This window comes from Aplysia californica, unplaced genomic scaffold (assembly GCF_000002075.1).
Source record: "Aplysia californica isolate F4 #8 unplaced genomic scaffold, AplCal3.0 scaffold00642, whole genome shotgun sequence".
Lineage (NCBI taxonomy): Eukaryota > Metazoa > Mollusca > Gastropoda > Aplysiida > Aplysiidae > Aplysia > Aplysia californica.
The window spans coordinates 190,528-213,486 of NW_004797912.1; the positions used below are offsets into that span (position 1 = coordinate 190,528).

General features: G+C 38.8%; 2 protein-coding genes across 2 annotated transcripts; one reads left to right on the plus strand and one right to left on the minus strand.

The window, feature by feature from the left end:
- Positions 1 to 1,059: 1,059 nt before the first annotated feature.
- On the minus strand, positions 1,060 to 12,293 carry LOC101853194. The gene is made up of 4 exons (XM_005107913.3): positions 12,014 to 12,293; positions 6,130 to 6,291; positions 5,319 to 5,491; positions 1,060 to 4,173 (listed from the first exon to the last, which is right to left on the minus strand). The coding sequence occupies exons 1-4, from the start codon at positions 12,267 to 12,269 to the stop codon at positions 3,913 to 3,915; spliced, it is 852 nt and encodes a 283-aa protein (XP_005107970.1). The 5' UTR covers positions 12,270 to 12,293; the 3' UTR covers positions 1,060 to 3,912.
- A 363-nt stretch (positions 12,294 to 12,656) lies between these two features.
- LOC101853410 lies at positions 12,657 to 18,260 on the plus strand. The gene is made up of 3 exons (XM_005107914.3): positions 12,657 to 12,933; positions 15,137 to 15,289; positions 16,512 to 18,260. The coding sequence occupies exons 1-3, from the start codon at positions 12,660 to 12,662 to the stop codon at positions 16,748 to 16,750; spliced, it is 666 nt and encodes a 221-aa protein (XP_005107971.1). The 5' UTR covers positions 12,657 to 12,659; the 3' UTR covers positions 16,751 to 18,260.
- The last annotated feature ends 4,699 nt before the right edge of the window (positions 18,261 to 22,959 follow it).

Genomic DNA, 22,959 nt, shown 5'->3' on the forward strand with positions numbered 1-22,959 from the left:
AACAAACTGACAAGATCTTTCGCTGTCTATAGCCGGGTACCCATTCCCACCTGGGTGAAGTGAGGAAAATTTGTGTAGTAAAGTGCCTTTCCCAAGGACACAACGTCAGGTCCCTGACGGGATTAGAACTCAGGACCTTACAGTTGCGAGTCCGAGAGCCTAACAACTAGGCCACCGACGCCACAGAGAATATCTTCAGGACAAACACTTTAAGTTTTATGATAGGTGACAATCATCATGATTATGATCACTGTTGTCCTTGACATTACTTGTACTCTTTTCTTTTTCTTTAAAAACAACTTTTACTCCCTTTTCAGGAGATTGTAAATTATATTTCATGCAACCATTGACACAATTTAGATCTCGTTTAGTTGTGAATTTGAGAATGGGGTGTCATCTGGACCAGGGAAGAGTTCATAGATCTTTGACAAGACTGAATTGTGCACCCTAAGAAGACCCACTTTTACTTTTACAGATCTCGTCATTTGTAGTTGCACACATAATAAAACACAAAAGTTTAAAACATACAAGATTTCCAGACTTAGATAAACCGGCGTCTATAGTGTAGCAGTTAGGAGCTTTGCTGTTGCACACAGAACCGAGTTCGATTCCCAAGTGGGAAGAAAATTTTATCGAGTATCCCGGTCTTTCTCAGACATGTGGGATACAGCTGGCTGGAGGAGAAGAGGATCCCCCTCACTGGCCAGGCTGGCCTCGACAGGCAAGGTCAAAAACTCTCCTCCTAATTGATCTAAATTGTGTCTATGGGGGTGTAAAAACACCTGCATTAAAAAAAGACTTCAATGAAAGTTTGTTAAAGAAACACTGTCAAAATGGTTCAAGACGGCCATCCATTGTCAAGGAGAAAAATGGTTGTTTTTGACCCATGGACGTCTTGAAAAGTGCCATTATAACATAGACAAAAAGCAAGAGAGAAAATAGGAAGTAGTCACTCACACAAATGACTGTCTTGCAGTATTATCCCAAAAAGACAAGAGAATACAATAATAAAATGTTTTAAAAGTGAAAGAAAAGAAATAAAGCAAAAATAAAAACCATAGGTGTGCAAATTGGCAGCCTTTATTGGTATGTTAATTCAGTAACAAAACTTCCTCTGTACATAAGGCTATAGGGTTCGTTTTCTGTACACGTAGAGTCAAAGGCTCTGCAGCTGCCCTAGACTGGCTGAAGACAAGAATAAGGTGTGGTCTATCTTACAGTACAATTGGGAAACAATTAGACCTGCCAACCACTCCAGGACCAAAAATAAGAGTTTGTCTGAGAATTCCCTCATTAATCGGAATTTTGGAGAAACAATTGCTGAAATCTCCAAAACTCCAGTAGATCAAGATTTACGTAACTTTCTGACTATGGCAAATAAACATGCACTGCAAATAAATGCAATTAAAAATGTCTACTATCACATCAACAACTTATAGCAACGAAGGAAAAAAATAATCAGATTTCATATAAATCTGACCGAGGTTCTATGTGCAAAACAAAACAAAATTTATTTTTTTAAATTGGAAAGCTCAGATTTTATCAAAGTACTTGGCAGGCCTAAACAAATTAACAAATGGTATAACGAGAGGAGCCTCATATAAGTAGGCATACATTATGATGAAAAAATGGTTCTCTTAAAATGTACATTAGAAAAAAATTATGACTTTGTCTTCTACACACAGTAATAGATCGATCTAAAAGGGGGAGCACCTGACTCCTTTCTCAACACTGGGCTGAGAAGATACATATTCCCGAATGAAAAAGTGCAGATTTCACATAAGGTGGATGCAAACATTAACCCAAAACTAGTCGGCCCGTTTGTGAAGCAACAACACCACAACAGCTCATGGACAGCTCCTTGAGAGATACTGCTACATCATGTGGATATATTCCAGTAATTAAATGTATCAAATTGATCAAGGTCAAATCAGACGGCACTGTGACAATGATCATCTCTGGAGTGTGATGATGTGTCACATTTGGGAATGTAAAAGCACTGTCCACTGTTAGCTGGAAAATTATCCTGCTGTACACGATAACTGATGAGGTGGAACCATTTATCCTTTCCAAATAAGCTCAGAGCACTTTCCGACAAAATTTATTCCGACTTTATTTCCATGGTTCTTAAAAAAAAAAGGAAAAAAAGAAAAAAACACTGTGACCGCAGGTCTATACCTATACAATGAGAGAGGTTACTATTGATGGCCTACAGAAGGAATGGCTTGACTTTATCTTTAACAATTCATGATTATGTATCTCCTTTCTGTTAAGAAAATAGAACAACAGAACAAATGCCAACAAAAACAATTAAGCCAAAATGATGTCTCTTGTTTTATTTCTCTAAAGTCCACAAAAGCAAAAGAACCTTACTCAAGGGAACAAGAAATGCAAAAAAAAATTCTTGTAAAAATTTTTTCAGAACTAGATCTATTTGGAATGTACTGGATGATGTAAGATAATCTTCAAAGAAATATAACATTTATATACACTACAGTTTTATATATAACATCTATTTACATGCAATGGGTAAGGAAAATGAAAATTTTACAACAGCAAACTTTTAGGTTATATCATCATTTCTGTGAGATAAATGAGCAAAACGGTGAAGCAAAAATTATTTAGACTAATGAACTTTATTTAAGAACACAAATTCCTCATTAGCGCAAAGAATTACACGGGAATTGATTCAAACTCCACAACACGCTGAACTTTAAATCTTTCTTCAAAAAAAGGGATTTTAGTTTAGGTATCTTTTCTACTTCTACCTCAAATTTGGCAGTACTTTTTAGAAAACATTTTTTTCTTGACAGAATTTCAATACAAGACAAACATTTTTGTTTTTTAGCGAAGAGAATTTTCCAAAAGAAAAGAAAACTTATCTAGCATAATTATGCAAATTTGACTAAATAAACTATTTGGACAGGATATTATTGCGAAGGGTGAGATCAGTCCCAAATGAGAAAAAAAAAATACCCCTACAATAAAGACAAAAGAGCAACAACTTCTGTCTCAACTGTGGTGACTGCCCCTCTCTTTGAAATAATATGTACAGCAGATCATGAAAAAAAAAATCCTTCCTCTTACATTAACGAAACATCTGACATTCGATGATCCACTCAATCGTGTAAATTTTGGTTCAGCATCACTGTTTCACAACTGTACTCCACAAAAACTTAAGATTTACTATGCTCAAATGAAAGCCAGCCCTTTTAATTCTGCTAGCCCCTTTAAAAAGGACAGAACCAAGCACTCTGTGGATGTTGAACAGCTTACCCTTGTTGAGTTCATGACGGGACACTTTTTCCATAAAAAAAAATAAATCTTTCAAACATTGTCAGTAATTACAATGAAACTATTTTTTTTTAAAACCCAAATATTGAAACTTTAAAATTCAACAATTAACAGATTCTCTTGACATTTTTAAAATAAATATTATAACACCAAATAAAACCTGCCCATTTTAAGTTTTTTGCAGCTTGGTTCCAAGATAGTGCGACAAAAATTTAGAAATCTTTTGTTTAGAACACGAACATCAACAAAGTAAGATAAATGAGTTACTACAGTCACCAAAAATAATTCCAGGCAATTCACACATACACATACATTTAAACGTTCGTCAGTAAATCTGTCTCTTTCATTTCACACAAACATACAGGACAAACTGCCTCCTACAATTTAAACCATGACTCTTGGAATTGGATTAACTTTTCAGACTTCTGATGAAAATTTCTGGAATACCAGCAAACTGAAGTGTAGTAACATGGAATGTGTCATGAAACAAAAACAAAACATCCCCAAACAATTGCGTCCAAATATGTCTACTCGTCAGACTGAAAACAACTTCACAAGATAAAACCAAATCACATTGTCCTCCTCACTGTACTATGGCATGGCGAACTCATTTATACATTATACAAAGGACTCCCCATCGCGTGTGCTCTGCGAGCCAGCGACGGAGTGCGGCCCCTTCCTGTCCGGCTTGTCCTGTAGGGCCGGCTCCTGCTGATACTGCGACTGATAGTATGGCTGCACATTGCGCTGGTGGAGTTGCATGTCTGTGATCATGCCTGGCTGGGACCTCATGGCTTCGTCTTGCTTTTCCAACTCGCGACGTTTTCTGGCAAACTCCGCGGCAGAAGTCACACCGGGATCTCCGTTCTCTTCCTTATCCTACCAAAACCAATGCAGATTAGTAAATGTTGAGTTTTACCAAGAGTTTTAAAGCAGTTGCAAAAATGACTGAAAAGGTCTGTGAGTGTTGAAGATGTAAGGTGTTACTAAAGAGTAACATACAGAGAAAAGCAAAAGTGAGAGATAAGGACAATAGAAGTTCAATGGGAAAGAAGGAGCAAACCAAATCAGAGCACCTGCCAACCATCCATGATTTGTTTCCAAAAAACACATTCTTCATCTTGTCCTACAAAACCCAAATCCCTAAATATAGATTGAGGATCAAATTACATAATCTTAGCACTATTATGCAAAAACTGTATCCGTCAACATGTATGGTTGATAAAATGACACACTTTTCACATTATACTGCAAAAACAACAACTTGCAACGGAAGTGTTTTTAGTTTTAGTAGAGGTTTTACAGCGCTCGCAACTGCATAAGGTCATATGAGCGCCAGAAGATTAGAGGTGCTACAAGAGAGTAACAAACATAAAAAAGAAGAAAGGGAGATAAGGACGATAGATGTTTCATAGGAAAGAAGAAGCAAACCACACTAAAGCACCCGTCAACCACCCACAACGCAAGTCTATAAAATCAGCATTTGACACGGCAAGTGTATGGATGTGAGACATGGAACGCATCTGACTTACATTTAAACAATCCAGGTCTTAATCAACAAAAGTTCTAAGAAAGCTATTCAAGATCCGAAGGACAGACGTGGTTACCAAAGAGAAAAAGTGTTCAGGAGAATAAGACAAGAACCAAGTCAGAGTGGGAAGAAGGCGGTGGTGATAGATTGGAAACCCCCCCTCCCCCATCCCAGGAAGCCAGGCAGCGTTAGAATGAATCCACAAGGTAAGAGACCAAGAGGCAGGCCTCATGGAATGAAAATGTCAAGAAGTTAGCCCAAGATAGGGAAAAGTAAGCAGTACTAATTGGTTGCTTATACCCTAGTCCAGGGTAATAGAGGTGATGATGATGATGGTGCTTAGGCATTAGCTTGGACTTGGATGTGTAGGGTTGATCACATAATAAATAATAAAAATAATAATAATGATAATAATAAATAGCATTTACGCCGTGTATTACCATTTAAAAAAAAATTCTCAATGCGCATCACATACCCAACACTGTCAACTCACCTTGTATATAAGTCCTAAGACAAAGACGCACATGCCGGCAAAAGCAGAGAAGAATCCGGAGAGCACACAGAGGCCGTAGCTCCAGGACAGATAGTTCATCCACGGCCGTGGCATCCAGCTGGAGTCGTTGGTCATCTCGGCAAACACCAGGGCAATCAGGAACACCAAGAAGGCTGGACAATAGAAATATGTGTCATGATGCGGAGGAATTAGGCGCTCGTCAATTTTTGGGCATACAGAGTTATTGGTATCATCTTTACCCTTCGTGACATTTGGTTTTTCCAACTTTTAATGCACCCAATTTTCTTCTGGTACAATTCCATTCAAAGCTATTGTTGTACATTTATTAGATATCAAATCCAGTACGGTGCACACATTAAGCTCCACGCGATTGCTGTATTCGGCTGATTTTAGGATGCACATTGTACGAGAGGACGGCATCTTGGCACACAATGTTGGACATACGGTATACGGGAGTTGTCAAGAAGGGGTTAAAGCTTGTTCATTTATCTACCCTTCAATGAAAAAAATGTTATCTGGGGACACAGAAATTTGCCGCCTGCATCTGAAGTCAGGGAAAAACCGAAGGTCAATTATAATATTATACGTAATATAGTATTAACCTTTTGCTACCTGCTATATGTTCAATGGCATTTCCAGTACAGTAATTTAAGTAAAAATGAAAAATAGAAATATCATGAGTGGCTGACATCATGAAACAGTGACAAATACAATGATAATAACAGCATATGGCATGTATTTAAATATTCCATTAATTGTAATATACAATGATAATATCTCATTGTCTCACCACTTCCGAGCAGAAAGGCACTGATGATGAAGAACATCCTTGGCCTATTCTTGTACACTTTCATCCGCATCTCCTCCGGGATGTACAGGATGGTTAACACAGCACCTATCAGGTCTCCAATCAGTGCAAAGATGCTGAATGCCTGGATGAATCGAAACCATACTGGGGACAGAAAAAAGCGCATGACATTATAATAAAAAACCCAACAATTTTAATTAGTGCGAAAAGTTTTAATACAAAAAATCATAGACGTTTGACTCATTCGTTAACATGGCAATGCCATCAATTTTAGCCTTGTGATTGAGTTGTAAATTACAGTGATCGAACAAACTGATGATCACGAGCCATCAACAAGACAGGATTATGTTAGTGTACATTAAAAAAGAAAAAAAGTAGTAGACCAACAGAGCATCCCATTCCTCCGAACAGTTCACCTAGTCACTGAATGCCAAACCAGTCTCATGTGGTCATGAATGGTCCAGATGGAAACCCAAAATAAAACTGATACAAAAGGATATTTACTGTAAACAAAAAGAAATTACTTTAATTTTTTAAAGAGAATGGGTGGATATAATTTATTATGGGATCCGAATGACAGACTTTGAACAGACAGGCAGGCATGAGTCAAATGCTGAAGATTAGAGGTGTTACAAGACTAGAGTAACAAAAACATACACAAAAAAAAGGAGAGATAAGGATGCTAGGTGTTAGATGGGAAAGAAAGAGTAGACCACATCAACAAAACACCCGCCAACAACCCACTGACAATACTGAAATGTCCATCCACTGACATTTAAAGCAGAGAACCTCGCGGGAAAGGTCCGAAAGGTAGGGGCGGGCACGAGACGAGCCGAGTCTCGTTTCTCCCGAGTAACGGCCTTCCCGTCACTGCCCGGGCACTAAACTTCTGCTCAGTACCGAGACGTGATACTGCCCGTTGGCTTGACATAACAAGTAACGGTAACGAGAGTGAGAGAGTGAGAGGCGAGAAATGACAACGCAGACAGTGCCACCCATCACCGTGCCGTCCTGTGTGTGAAACTGAAAGGGAGGGGAGAGGGTGGCGAGACGAGGCGAGTGGGGAGTTGATCAGGGCCTAGGCCTAGGTCGTCTCCCTACCTTCCTTCACCGCCTGCGCCAGTGCAACAGGGCTAGCCTAGTTTCTAATCTAAGTTTAGATCCCCGCCACGACGGTCTTCTCGCTTAACGAGCTGCTCGTTCTGTGGGGCGAGAAGAGAAATCTCGGCCACGGCCGACCTTCTCGCTGAACGAGTGGCTCGAACTGCGGGGCGAGAAGAGAAATTGGTCACGAGACGAGAAGCATTGCCCGAGACATGAGACGGGCAGTATTTCTCGTTCTCGGGACTGGTCTCGGCGAGAAATATGTCAGTTTCTCGGTCTTCTCGCTTGGGAAGGAAAAAGCGCTACCCGCCCGTCTCTACCGAAAGGCGACACAAAAATAGACCTGAGAGGTTACAAGTACAAGTTACATCACTATAACACTTGTGAAGACTTTGACTTCATATAAACAAGTCTTTTTTATAATTTTATAATAGGTCTAAGTCTAAGTTCTCATGATAAAGGCCACCTATAGTCTCACCCCTGGAGAGAATAGCTCATGACCCTCTATTCTCACCCCCACCCCGATGTGAGCATTATTGAGGCGAGCTTCAATGTTCTTAAAAGTAGGCTACGAGATCTAGATTTATAATTGTGAGGACCTGTTGGTACAGCTGCGTTCTGCTCTTGACATTTCGTCCTTGCATAAACCATAGATCTTGAAATCTAAATCAGGGTGTTTTTTTTTCACTGCAGTTTGCTGTTCACGGTGTGAAATGGCCTCCACCCAGCCTATTAAATAAGGCCACCTCTATTCTCACCCCGGGTGAGAATAGCTCAGGCCAGTCTTTTGGCTATTCTCACCCGGTGTGCATTCACCGCTATAGCCTAGATCTAGGCCAACCAATTTTGTGTTCACCCTGAACTACAGAATTCTACTTTGTGATAATAGAAAAATTGTAGAATTTTGTGCCGTGAACAAACATTCCAATACTACTGTTAGCCTAAAACTAAAAGCGTACAATTTTGTCTGTGGGCACTGGAGAGAGAGAGAGAGAGGAGAAGCGCGAGAACTTCCGGGCAAAACAAAATGGCGATCCACGCAGTTCGGCTCGATTCGAAAAGTGAAATAGCCGTAGCATCTTTGTAGACGACCAAATTAATTTACTTTTGTGTTTTAACATCTTTTTAAAATTTTGTTTTCGACAATTTGACCGTCCACACCGATAGACAGTATTAAAAAAGAGACAGAGACGAGGGGAGGAGTAGATCTTGCGAGAACTTCCGGGCAAAACAAAATGGCGACCCGCGTAGTTCGGCTCGATTCGAAAAGTGAAATAGCCATAGCATCTTTGTACACAATCAAATTTGCTTACTTTTGTGCTATAACGTAATTTTTTCTTTGCTTTTATCCATTTGATCATCCACACCGATAGAAAGTATTCAGAAATTAGGAAAAACAGGTCTTGTTTCACACCGGTGAGAATAGCCTACGGTGGCAAGTCTCACCCGGGGTGAGAGGTCGATCGTATTTTTATGCTCACCCCGGGTGAGAATAGCCCCTTCCATTAAATAAAGGAAGAGGCTAGCCGTACTTAATGACGGCTAGACTGGCAGCCTAGCCGTACTTATTCTCTTAATATGATGGCTAGACTGACCATTTACCAAAAATAGGCCTACATTTTTAGTGTGCAGTACCTAAAGTATTTGTATTTGAGACGAAACCAGGTGCCTTAATGACAGTGCATGTATTTTAAACCTCCTGTTTTCTAATGTTAATAGGGCCTAAGATAAGTACGGCTAGACTAAGTACGGCTAGACTTCTTGTCTAGCCGTACCTAAGTACAGGTAGACAGCCAGGCTAGCCGTACTTAAGGACGGCGAGACTGTCAAGCTAGCCGTACTTAATATTGATGGCTGAATTGTAAATGAAATTTTTAGTTGGCAATGCCTAACGTATTTGTATTTTAGACAAAACCAAAAGGTGCCTTACTGACTTGCATGTATTTGAACCTGAATAATTACTAGATCTTGATCTTATGAGACCTGTGTACTTAACAGGCTTGAGTCGATAGGGCCAAACCTAGATCTAAGTACGGCTAGACTGGCAGTCTAGCCGTACTTAAGTACGGCTAGACTCTCAGTCTAACCGTACTTAAGTACGGCTAGCCACTTCATTAAATAAACTAAGCCTGAAACTTATCTGAGCCCTTGCCAAAACGTGGGGGAAAACACACACATCTCACAATAGTGTGCATAAAATGTGATGCATTAGTATTTATTCCTCCAAAACTGGAACACATGTCAAATACAGGATGTAGAACCTGCATTAGCAGTTTCAGACACTATGTCAGCTTTATAATCTTGAATTTGTAAATTTTGTGCCAAAAATGTTCGTTTTTTAGTGATTCCTGGAGTGTCATTTTGAGCACACCAATGCAAACTTCCAAGAATGTCAAAAATTTAGTATTTTTGGGTGTTTTTTTTTAACCTGTGCTTTGATTCTATGCTATTTGTGATCGAGAAAGGTTCACTTGCTCAAGAAATCGGTTTATTTGTTTGCAAATAAACGAATAATTCGGATCACTTGTGCGTCAGTGGTGTCGTCACGGCCTAGGTGTTTAAGAAAACACCATTATTTTTCAGTAGAATCACCACAGCTGGTTAAATCTTTTTGCTTTTCGTCGTTTATTCAATAGTTCAAAAGCCGCGATGCGCGAAAGGAACATCGGGTTCCTAGATCTACGATTTCGGTCGGCTGTTTAACATTCGCCGTTAATGGCGTCACTTTGCGACGTACCGGAAGTCCGAATTTTAGCCTACTTTTGTTTTGAATGGATCATCAACAGTGCCCGGATATAATTGTTTTCTTGAGTGACTTCCCCTTACCCGCTTCCCCAGAACAGCGGGAGCAACAGGGTAAAGAGAAAAACGAAAGTAGTCATTGCCGTCACCCTCCGGTTACGCACAAGAATCTTGCGTTGAATGTGACGTACTGGATTGTTTTGCGTGTTTTTAGGCTACCCTATTGAATATTTTAGTGAAATTGTGGTGTTTACATTGGATTCCTGGAACAAGAGTGTGATGTGTGAACAAACTTCGAGAGATGGATCATTTCTGTGGTTATAGATTTAGCTTTTGTGCTAAGTGATGACGTTTGGGGTGTCGTCAGACTGACCGACGTACTAGAAATAACATTGTCCTAAGAGCAAACATTTTTTAAGTCATGTGTGCTCTTTTTACTCAAACAAATAGACAAACATGTCCTTGTTTATCTGTCTAACTCAAAAGTACACATTTGTTCTTTGTTGGCATGATATGCCTTTTTCCAATACATTGTGTCATCATTGTTATGTACAAGTAATATTTTTCATAATTGCTAATATCAATAAGTTTTCAACATATATTTCATACATACAAGATTCATTTAGAAACACAATACGCCTTTATTGATCTGTGTATCTCTTAGTACAAATTTGTTCTTTGTAGGCATGATTTTATCTTTTCCCAGTATGTTTTGTCATCACTGTTATGTACGAGTACTCTTTGTCATAATTAGCAACGTAATTGTGATTGTCTACTGTCTTTGATATGACCTGGTATCTGTTTCAAAGCAAAAGAAACCTCTCCTGGGTTTTTTTATTCTGAAAGTGCGCTTTTCTCTCTGGAGGCAAGACTTTTTTGTCTTTTCCTGTACATTGTGTCATCATTGTTATGTACAAGTCATGTTTGTCATCACTGTTATTATGTACAAGTCAGCTCAATTGATTTTGTGCTTTTGCCTCATATTAGTTTAAAAATTGTTTTACACATGTGTTTTTCTGGTACTGAGGCTTTGATAACTGTATTTGTACAGCCTTCCACTATTGTGATGTGTTGTTAATGACAATGTCCAATGTGTATCTTTTCTTGTACATAACAATGATGACATGTTCTGTGCACTGCGTCATTGTTACAAAGCTTGTCATTCATAATATTACCATTATGAATGGAGTTCATAGTGTACGAAGTCTTTGATTACTTAACAAATGGAATTTAAAGTTCATAATTTGCCTTGCTGCTGCTTATCTGTTTTTGTCATCACTGTTACATACAAGAAATACAGTAGCTGCCAAACCAATAATTGAATACCATATCTCCAAAACCGTACGTCTCCTTGCTCTGATACTCTAGGAATATGAGCACTAGATCTAGATCTAAATGTCAAGCTGTGACTGAAAAGAGAGTCAAATTGGTAAGAAAAAATTTGTCGCACCACTGAGTCTCAAGAGAGTCTCACGTTTTGGCAATTGCTCATCTGTACAACTTATAAGTTATTCTCTGTGCTGTTCTGTGTGTGTCTGTGCTATAGACTAGGCCTATTGTATGTTAGCACACCTGAGGCGGGGTGAGAATAGTGAGCCATAAATCGAGGGCCATGCCATAGATCTAGGCTATTCTCACCATGCCATATGATGGCAACGAAAATGTTGGTTTTCTTTCAAATGTCATTGACTATTGTTGACTGAACTGACTCTAAGTAGCTGGTGCATCTCCAAGAGTATTTTTGAAGTTAACAGATTCTAGATCTAGACAACGCCAACGCAGTGCCTTTTTTATATCAAACAAGTAAGGGCTGGCTCTGGCAACACAAGACACATTCAAAACACGGAAGTGCCGAAATCATTAGGCAAAAGGTTACTAAGATGGGGTTCCAGCCAATAAACAAGAAGTCATTATCAAAACAGATTAGTCCTATAAATCAATCCACCGTATGATTACACATCATTGGAACGAAGAAACTACAAAATAGTCAACAACTACAGATTCTTTGATATACACTAACCTGGCTGCAGATCGTTTTTGATGGCATCGAACTCCGTGGAGTGAATCCACCAGCAGCCAACATAAGATTTCATCACAGGATCCATCGGCATAATAAACCCGCTGAGACAAACGTGCCACAGACCAATGTTAGCAAAAGGACTGTGGACGCGGGTCCATGATTTGTACCAGTACGGCGAGGCAAAAGCAATAAACATCAGCACAAAAGCTGAGACTGAGAGAACCACAGCAGTCCTCAAAAACGCTTTCGTCGCCATTTTGTTTGAAACTGAGTGTTATTTCGGTAATTTGCGAGATGGCTTTGACCTAGATGGCCCAAAATGAAACACAGGTGAGAAAGGTCGAAGGTTATGCTTCTAAACTTTTCAAGCAGCGAAAAGTGTCTCAGTAACAATCGTGTTTTAAAGCATCGAAATAAAGTTCTGCAGGGGATTCATTATCTAAGCAGTTTTTCTTTTTTTGGGGATATGTTTGTCCCAAAACTTAAGCAAACAAATGTCAAACCACCCTGAGTTGATACCTGTGAAGGTGGACTCGCCCAGGTGAGAAAAACCCCCTCCATTCTCCATAGGGCCTAGGCCTAGTAGCCTCGTTATCAAGTTTAGAGCGGCACTTCCGGGCTGAAGGTAAGCAACTCAAGAGTCAAGATGGCGATGCAACGGGCGAAGCGGGTCATTGCGACTGCTGCCCTTACATTTACAATATGTGCCTTCATATGCATGGTTGTCGCGTTTGCGACACCACACTGGCTCGAGAGGTTCCCTCACAAACGAATGACAAGGGTATTTGTGAGAATGGGTCTGTGGGAAGTATGTTTTGACAACTGGACCTACTACAAAGATTACCTGGGAAAGCAATACAACGGTTGCTGGTGGATCTTCCACTTTGAGTACAGGCCCGTGTGGAACTGGCTCAATCCAAGTAAGCTTTTCTTCATACTTTTCTCATTAACAACTGTCTGAGATTTAGTTTCCTGGTCACAGATTTTGCTCAAATTGGCTTGATTTGTTGTCTTTGGCACACCTGAGCTGACCTATTTTCACTTTCGTTTCACTTTTGAATCAAGCAGCAGTTCAAACACGGAAGTGGTGATACTCCACTGAAATGTTGTGCTAGATTCTAGATTATATATCTAGAATCTAGATCTAGTATCAGTCATGAATATATCAGTAAGAAGGACTGCACAGCTTTTTGGGGGTTAGAAAATAAAAATAAAAATTATTTGGAAGGAAGTAGTTAGAGAATAGCGTGTGTCTCGCTATGGCTATTTTCACCCCCTCAGGCTCAGGTGTGCTGCTACAGTAGGCCTATAGAGCACAAACACACAAAACAGCACAGAGAATAACTTGTAGAGATAAGTCTCAGGTTTAGTTTATTTAATGTGCTGGGTGAAGGCCATGCACCATTAACAGCAAACAACAGTGGAAAAAAAACACCCAAAAAAACCCCAAAGAACCGAGTTACACTAGATCTAGTGATAGATCTAGATTTCTTGATCCAAACTAAATCTATTGTTTATGCAAGAACGAAATGTCAAGAGCAGAACGCATGATCACATAATCTGATATACCCAGGCCTACCAGTCACCAGTCCTCACAATTATAGCCTAATTTTAAGAAGGTTATTTGATATTTTTTTAAAATTAAGAATATCTATGGCAACGGTAACCAGTAGGCCCTAATTGGCCTTTACAAGCGCCAAGCACTCATGAGTCATTTCCCAACCACATGCGGTAAGCCTCCGAAGGCCTTGGGGATTTTATCGGCCTGCAAGAGGTCAGGGGATGGGGGTGAGAATAACGGGTCTTGACTGAGGTTTTCTCACCAGAGCCTATTTGGAATGTTTTAAAAGTTAGACCAGTTATTATAATTTTTTGATCGTTTTGAGCACCACAATGCTTGTCAAGTGTCTGTCCTTTCCTTGTAGGCCTACTTGTTCCACACCTTTGGTGGTTCACGTCCCACACTCAACATCATTACTGACACTGGTTTACTTTTCTTCTAGACTTCTTAATCTTGTCACAATTATAATGAAAAGCAGGGGAAAGGGGGGGGGGGGCTCTCGTGGTCTAGAGGTTACGGTGTTTGCCTCCTCTAAAAAAGAGTCAGTCAGTGGTCCTGGGTTTTTAAAAAAACTGATTGCCCCGGAAACTTTTCTTCTTAAAATTGTCTCCTTTCACCTCCTTTCCTGCTCTCTAACCTTGTTCTGTCATCTGCTTTCGTCTTCACTTTCTGCAGCCTTGCTACTGCTTGGCCCGTTCTTACTGCCTTGTTCAGCCACACCCCTGATCTTACAATCTCATATTATATGTGTATATAAATTATTCAATATCATATATGCAGCTTACTGCTGTTCCTGGTATGTTCATTCTGAACTACCATTTCCTCTGGGGCACCTGGGGTCAGCGTCATCATAGCAGCAACATTTTGATAATATAGATTATATGTTATATCATATCTCTATATATCTGACAGTTTCACTTTGAGGGTGCCACCAGTAGGTTCCCATTTCTTTACTCTGCGTCTGTTGTTTCTGTCTGTCAACTTTTTCCTAGAGTACTAAATGACCATTGTTGTGTTTGATGTGCTTCTCTTTTCTACTCAAACAAAACAAATGACTAGGATGCCCCTATTTCAGTATTTGTTTACATTGTTCAAATTGTTTGGTGGGCACAGTGTAATTTGGAGTTATTTGAATTTGTTGAATTTGAAAGATGAAACTAATTTGTTGTAATCGGCTAGTATTGTATTATCTTTCTCAAATATAATTATATATCACCAAAATCTTAGGTTGAATACAGTGGAAATTGTCTAAGGTGGCTACTTGTGTTTTAGTAAAAATAGTAAGTTTTACAGCACTCGCAACTCAATTAGGAATACGTGCCGAAGATAAGAGGTGTTACTAGGGAGTAAAAAGCACCAAAAAAAAGTGGAGCAGAGATGAAAGGATGATAAATGTTCAATAGGAAAGGTAAGGAGAAAAGTTTCGTAGCTAGTAAAGTGAATGTCTTACATGTTGTCATTATATTGTAATAGAGGCCTCAAGGTTCACCATGTTTTTAACAGAGTAGCTTGTAAAAAGTTGTGGATTTTTCTTTTATATCATGATATCTTGTATTCCCCAGAATGGCTGTTGGCTGTCCAGATCATGATGTCTCTAGGCTTGATTCTGCACATGCTGACTGTGGTCATGAACATAATGTACTACGTGCGTTGCTGTCCCAAAGAGAAGGAGAAGAAATATGTCATGGTCAGCATGGTCATGATGTGGCTTGCATGTGAGTGGACACTTGTGCTTCTTTATTTGTGGGGGGGGGGGGGGTTGCTTTTTACTCGATACAAAATGGTTGTTTTTTTTCCTAAAGCGGAACACTATTTTCCCATAGACAGAGCACCTGGCTTAGTGGGAAAATTTTAGGAAGGAGCGAGAACATTTGGAGCTCTGTCAGTTTGAAGTTCAAACTGTTTCATGTTGGTTGTTTTTGACCAATTGATTAGCAGGTGCTGGTACGATGTTGTGCCTTGTTGTAATGGGAGAGTAGATCTAATCTGAAAAGAAAAAGTTTGGGGACTGTACATCAATTTTAAATTTATTTATAAGAGAACTGGGCTCAGCCCTTAAGACAAGAAATCCAGCTTCTCTGTTCCATTGTCTCTTGGTCATCTTCTCTGTGGTATGAGCATACTTATTTAGTCAGTTGGTATCATACTGGTGGATTAAAGAGTGGATGGCCCTGGTTTGAATTCTCAACAGAGTGTTCTCAATTTAGTTTGTTATGGAAAGCTTTGGTTTCATTTGACTCTGTGCCTGCAGAGATGAATGGTAAATTCGGAGGCATTGCCTTTTATAGTCTTACAGTTGAAAAAGGTATTAAAATTGCAATGACAAATGATCTGTGGTGTGAATGTGACTTTTCATAAAAGATAAACCCAGGTGATTGTCTGTGCTGCTCTGTGTTTTGAGTCTTTCACTTTTTTCCAGCATGGTCACTGTTGTCCTGTACTGCAGTAATGTTTCAGATAGCTATCATAATGCAGATGTCTTGTAACCTACAATCAGCTCAGTGGATGGTGACAGAAAGTTAACAGTACAGCATATCCTCTTTGTTAATGTTATTATAGTTTTTAAAATGTAAGCTAAAAAATTGTCTTAAGACTCTATGCAAGTGTTTAGAGAGCACCACTGATAAGTTCTCAAAGGCACAGAAAAGGTAAATTTGCAGTTTCCAAGGACACTGGAGCTTTGGAAGTCACCATTGTTGCGGCCATTTTCTTACTAATTGTGTCTTTAACACAAAGAAACCTCCACCTCTTAAGATGCATTGCAAATATTTTCAAGATAGATGGGCATTTTTAAATTAGAAGCAAGACAAATTAAAAAGCTAAGGGTGATGCTAATAACTTAATTGAGGAACGCCTGATTCCACCATGTTGTGACTCAATTTTCAAATATATTTTTTTGTTTCAATTGTAGTGCATTTTTGTTTTTCTTTCTCGCAGCTGCCTTCATTTCCATATCGGTGACCATATTTGGAATAAAGGCTGACATCGACCGACAATGGCTTCCAAACCCTGACTCGAACTTCCTGTCCTGGTCTTTTGGATGTGCTGTGCTGTCTGGATTTTTCTCCATTTTCTCCGCCATGTGTTTGAGTGTCGACCACCTGAGGATCAAGGAGGAGGAGGAGAGAGCCAACAGGGGACCCGCTTATGCTGTCAAACCTAATCCTAGATTCTAGATTTGTGTCAACTGGAATGTGTGATTGTCAGAGGTTGTGAAGAAATGAACGGAATAATGAAAGAATCTGGTGTGGTATGATGCTGTACAAATTTTTGTTAAGTTGGGAGTGTTCTGTTTGTACCTGTGTGATAGTTAGTAAAAGCTGAGTGGTGGTTGACATAGAGGGAAAAGTTGTGACCTTTCTTGGAAGATGTTATAGTGGTGCGTGCATGCATGTTGACAAGGGTGATCTGATGAATATAACGTAATCTTTATTTGGTGAAGCCATTTTTGATTGCTGAGATAGGTCAATGAATATGAAGGAATTTCAGAATGTTGTAAAAAAAATTGTTGAATACAGTTTGATTGAAAGGTTGAATTAACTTACTGTAACATTCTTTTTCTTTGGCCTACGCTTTTTTATAAAAGATTTTTTATTTTAATGTATTGTTAGAGTATTTTGTTTTTACCTTTTTTTTCTTTTCTATCCTTATCATCAGGCTTTCCTCTACAGTATTTGTGGTGACTTTTTATTTTGATCTTTTAAAATATTTTTTTATTGACTTATTTATTATTATTCTTTTTTTGTAATTTGATAGTTTTGAAGTTTGCTAGATTGGGCTGTCAATGATTTTTCTCATACCCTTTTGTCAAATACAATGCTTACCTATAAATTTGATTTAGATATTAATAATCTGATCCTTGACATTAATGTAACAGGAACATTCCATTTACAGTATTTTGATTTAGTGTAAGGTTTGGATTTTCCCAGACTTATGAGGAATACTAGCAGATGGACATAAAATGTGTGTTTGAATCTTTATATTTTTTAAGAGTGGAATTGTTCTGTGAGGTTTTTTAAAGGTTCATTCCCTAGACCAAGCTGCTGGATTGAAGTTTGATCTGTGAATATGATTTATTTGGGTTCAGATCTATTGCAATACGTGCAATTGTTATCTGGTTTAAACTAAAGATAGTTGAATGGAAGTTTTTTAGACTTGTAATATGATTCAAAATGCATAATTTGGAATGTCTCGAAAAAATTTTTCTGGGAAATCGGTAATGTTATTATCAAACTAGATACAAGATGATGGTTTGCTTTTTATCCCTTTAACCTAAGATTTAGTAATAGGTAGTGCAGTTCCTTTTATTTAGATTTATTTTTTGGTCCAAAGAGTACCCATTAGGTCTTGTTTTGAAGACAACCGTTTAAAAAACTGTATAAATTGATTGTAAATATACCATTTCCATCAAAAAGCTTCCTTTCTTGTTAAGAAGACATTTGTAAATATACAGACATAAATTCATATTAATCTCTCTGTTTTATTTTATTGACTCAAATGTTTCTATTATAGTGCTTTAAAGCTATCAAAAAAAGGTCAAAAGTTATGTTTGACTGTAGCCATTCCATGCACTGACATTCCATTTTCTACGCTTTTTAAAGTTATCAAATACAGCAATGAATTTTGGCCTTATTGAATAAACATTTATTAACATTCAAGTCAATAAAGTACAAAATCTATAACCTGTATCGTAGTTTTGTGTTTTTTCGTTTATTACTCAATTACTGATGGCATGAAAACTTTGGTTTAGATCAGTGGAAACCAAGAATGGAGAACTTGATGGTAATAACTTAATGGTGTATTTGTAGTAAAGACGAGCTCCAGCTTTTGCTATTGGACAAATGGTCGCTTTTAAGCACAAGGGGGCTATCCCGAAAAATGCTGTTGTGAGAAAATCGAAGGTAAAGTTTTTGGACCCTTGTTCAGTTTCTTTAAATGACTAAGAGTTTTCTCTATAACCAAACAAATATACACATCAATAAAACTAAACTTCTCCTATAGAGGGCAATGCCCACTTTTGGTGTAGGTCAAGATTTCTGGAAACCCCCTAAAATATGATAGGTTAGCCCGCTTGTCCTTAAAAGCGACCAAATGTTTGAAGGGGAAGCCATGTTTTTCTACTTACTTCTTGTACTTGAGTATATCATCTGTTACTTACTTACTTTCATGTTGTCTGTCTTCTTTTAACGTGAGATGTTGAGGGGAGATCATGCAACTGAAATGGGCGTGTTGCTGTTTGTCTTCTGTTAGTTTGTCTCAAGTTGATGTCACTGGTGTCTAGTATTGGTAAATTGGTCAGGCCATTTGCTGTTATACACTTTAGAGTGGGTGGTTGGCGGATGCACTAGTGTGGTGTGCTTCTTCTCTCCTATCAAACATCCATCGTCCTTATCTCTTTTCCTTCTTTTTTGTGTTTGTTACTCTCTTGTGACATTTACACCTCTAATCTTTGGCACTTATATGACCTTTATGTGTTGCAAGTGCTGTAAAACACTTACTAAAACTAATGGTTTTACACTTAAGACATGAGTTCAATTCATGGAAGTGAAGGGGAAGTTGTTGTTTTTTTAATGAAGTATCTCTGTCTATCTCCTGGGACTTTGTACTCCTCTCCTCAATTTGGGTGGCCTTGGCACACAGGATCAATAAGCAGCCTGTCTCCTGAATGATCTGAATCATGCCAATTAATACTTTGCGGTCACTTGCCACAGTAATGCGATGGTGAAAATTTTCCGTTCCGGTCACTTGACACAGTTCTACGACGACCCCAAAAAGTCTGTTGCCCTCACTCTCCTGGCTGGGTGAGCCGATGGGGTATTTTGTACTGCTGGCTTAAAAACTTCTAGCTGTACTATTATTTTACATTTCTAGTACCATTTTAAGTTGACTGCACTGTGATTGGCTAGAGGTTTTCTGTCTTGCCCGATTGTTGAATTGTGCCACTAAATACTAAGCCTTAGAGGTCTAAAATACAATTTCCACTTGTCGCATGACTGCGAAGTATGACGTCCCTTAGCGATGAACTTGGGTGGTTGGCGGGTGCTCTGGTGTGGTTTGCTCCTTCTTTACTATCAAACTTCTGTCGTCATTATCTCCCCTTTTTTTGGGTGTATGTTACTCTCTTGTAACACGTAATCTGTTCTTCGGCACTTATATAACCTTATTGTATTGCAAGTGTGGTAAAAGTCTATTAAAAATAAGAAGTGAGGCAAGGTGAAAATGCCTCATTTGCATACTTCTGTCCCTATAGAATTATGCAAATTTAGAAGGCCAAATTATGCACAAAAAAGCAAAATTATGCAAGTTACCGTAACACCAATCACGACATGTTTTGCACTTTTTCAACACGAATTTTCATGATCTTCATGTTTTATGTACCGAAAAATTGAAAACAGAACGTATCAGTATAAGTAATTTGTTGTGTATTTGGAAAAGAAAACAATATACTTTACTTACTTACTTTACTTTTTTCTTCCGCTTGTACCCTGGGGTGTCGCGGGGAGACACAGGTGTCTGTCTGCAGCAAGTCGTGTGGCCTGTAGGAGGGACATCCCATGATCTTTAAGGGTGTCTGCCACAGATTCACTCCATCGTCGCCTTGGTCTTCCTCTGGCTCTCCATCCAGAATATTTAATGTTGTATGCTCTCAGAGCTGGATGGTTTGAGGGCATCCGCGTGAGGTGTCCGAACCACTTGACCTTTTGTTTTTCAATGTGTGGTAGGACTGGTGTTGCTCCCACGGTGTCCCTTATGACTTCATTTTTAATTTTGTCTCTTCTTGTTTTGTTGACTGCTCTTCTTAAGCATAATATCTCGCATGTGACCAGTTTCCTCTCTAGGGCTTTTGTTAGAGTCCATGTCTGGCACTGATATGTGAGCGTTGGAAGGAAAATGGCGTTGATGAGCTTCGCCTTGGTGCTCATGGGGATATTGGGATGTTTCAGGAGAGGGCCCAGTTGGTAGCTGACTGCGTTGGCTCTCTGGCATCTAGTCTCTATCTCTCGATCTAATTTTCCATTTTCTGTGAAAATGCTGCCCCAGTATTTGAATTCTCTGCTTTGTTTTAGTTGGGATCCATTGATGTTGATATCCACTTTACCTGGTCTCCTGCTAATTGTCATGACTTCGGTCTTGCTTATACTGATCTTCATGTCATATTTTTCGCAGCTCGCATTTAGTTGGCTTATATGCTCTTGTAGCTGAGTCTTGTTGTTAATCATTGCCAGGTCATATACATCTGTAAAAAAAACAACAACCAAAAAATATAATCTCTGTAACTTTCAGCTGTAGATATCTAGATCTATAGAGGAAAGAAAAATGTTGAGAAAAAAAAAAAAAGGACATCTGGACCTCTGATGCTGGCACATTACTAAAACCAGGCACACCTGTCAAGCATGAAACATCAGCAGACATGAGAACAACTTTTGATGGATTGAAAAATTGAGCATGCTGAAGGAAGAAAATCACAACCCATAACCAAGATTTTCTAACAGGGGAAATAACCAACGTTTCCCTTAAATGAGACTTATTACGATGATTACGTCCCTTTAGTCACATGGCGAGGCGTTAATTATTTGTTTTGTGAAAAAAAAGGAAAAAACGCGGAGAATCCAAAATCATACAAATGTTGCAGAATTACGCGAAAAAACGCGGCCGCACAATCGCATAATCCTACTTACAGTTACAGTCTGGCGTACGATGAAGGCTAACTAATGTGTGCGGGGCCTGAACATTGCACATAGGTCAAAATGACTCAAAAAGCCGCTTCAGTTAATTAATTAATAATTCCAGTAGCATCACTAGTTGGGTATAATATAATATTATGTTAAGGAAAATAACTCTTCTTACAGAAAGATTTGACTAAAATATATTGATTATGTCCCGTGGTAAAGGCATTGATTTTAAAGTATCCCCCCCGCTTGTTATTCCACATTAGACTGAGCAAAACTATGGCCTCTATAGTTGTTGTTGTCCTTCTTCTTCCTCTGCTTCTTCTTCTTTTTCTTTTTCTTCTTCTTCTTCTTCTTCTTCTTCTTCTTCTTCTTCTTCTTCTTCTTCTTCTTCTTCTCTTTCTTCTTCTTCTTCTTCTTCTTCGCGTTTCCCTACTAACGAGATACCACGGGTAGTTGACTACTACCTCTTCAACCTGCAGTGTAACTGGGTTTCTTTTTTTAATGTATGTGACAGTTTTTCCTACTTCGTTGGGCCTTTGCCTTCAGGCAGCCGCTTTCCGATTTTGGAAGTACTAGGGTACTTTACTTTTTGGTAGGAATTAATTTTGAATTTTGGGTAGGTGAATCCGAAGCCTACTCTTTTATTCTTATTACCATTTATTTAAAAAAATTATTATTTTAGGACCACCAAGGGATCTATAGCGTGTGCAACTACTTGCACACAGGACCTCCGAGATTTTTAGCCCGTATCCGGGAAGGCTGGATGTTTCAGGCCCGATTAACAAATGATTTAACATTTCAGCTTAACAGGATTTAAAAAAGATGTAGATCTATTCTTTCAGGCCTACTTTATTTAAAATGTTCCCCATTCGCTTGTTTAAGTGAAGAGAAGCTCACTGACACAATAATGGTTATTTATTGCTGGGAAAAAGTGAGACAGACAGAAACAACAGAGGGAACATAAAGTAGAAGTAGGAACTACCAGAGGCGCCCTCATCCAGCCACTTCATCTTGAAATGCTGACAGACAGGTCAAAGTGTATAATTTATGTACCATCTTCATCATGGCTGAGCTCGTCTTGAGTTGAATAAAAAAAAAAACACACATAGCATAGGATAAAGACAAACCCCAAATTAAAAAGTAATAAACGAATAACGAAAACGGTATAATATATTATGTAGCCTACTGGTAGATTTGTCTTCTTGAGACCTAGATTATTCAGAGCTGAGAAAGAGAGTAATAGTAATAGACGAACAGACAGAGAAACTAACAGACAAAAAGAGGGCGAGGGCGGAACTCACCTAGATGAGTTCGAAATACCATACTGTACAGTAAGCGATATCTTTCTTGTTGATGTGGCGTATCTCCCCACCCTACTGTGCACACAAAGCTGACGTCATGGGAAACTTAAAGACAAACGCAAAGAAAGCTGTCTCCTGCTCGTTACGTTACACACCAAAAAACCCCGTAAGAGATAAACGAATTTTTTTTAAAATTTAAAAAACTTTTTAAAAGAAGGAATACAGAGGAAACAAAATAAAAACACAAAGTGGATAGACATACCACATATGAAATATTTTACTATCACTATCACTTTGGTCCATTCGTCGAGAGGACATAAAACAGATTTTTAAAAGTTATCCTTTTATATAATTAGTGAAGAACAGGACAGTAACCCTACTGTCATCATGTTTTACTAAAAAGCTCCCCCC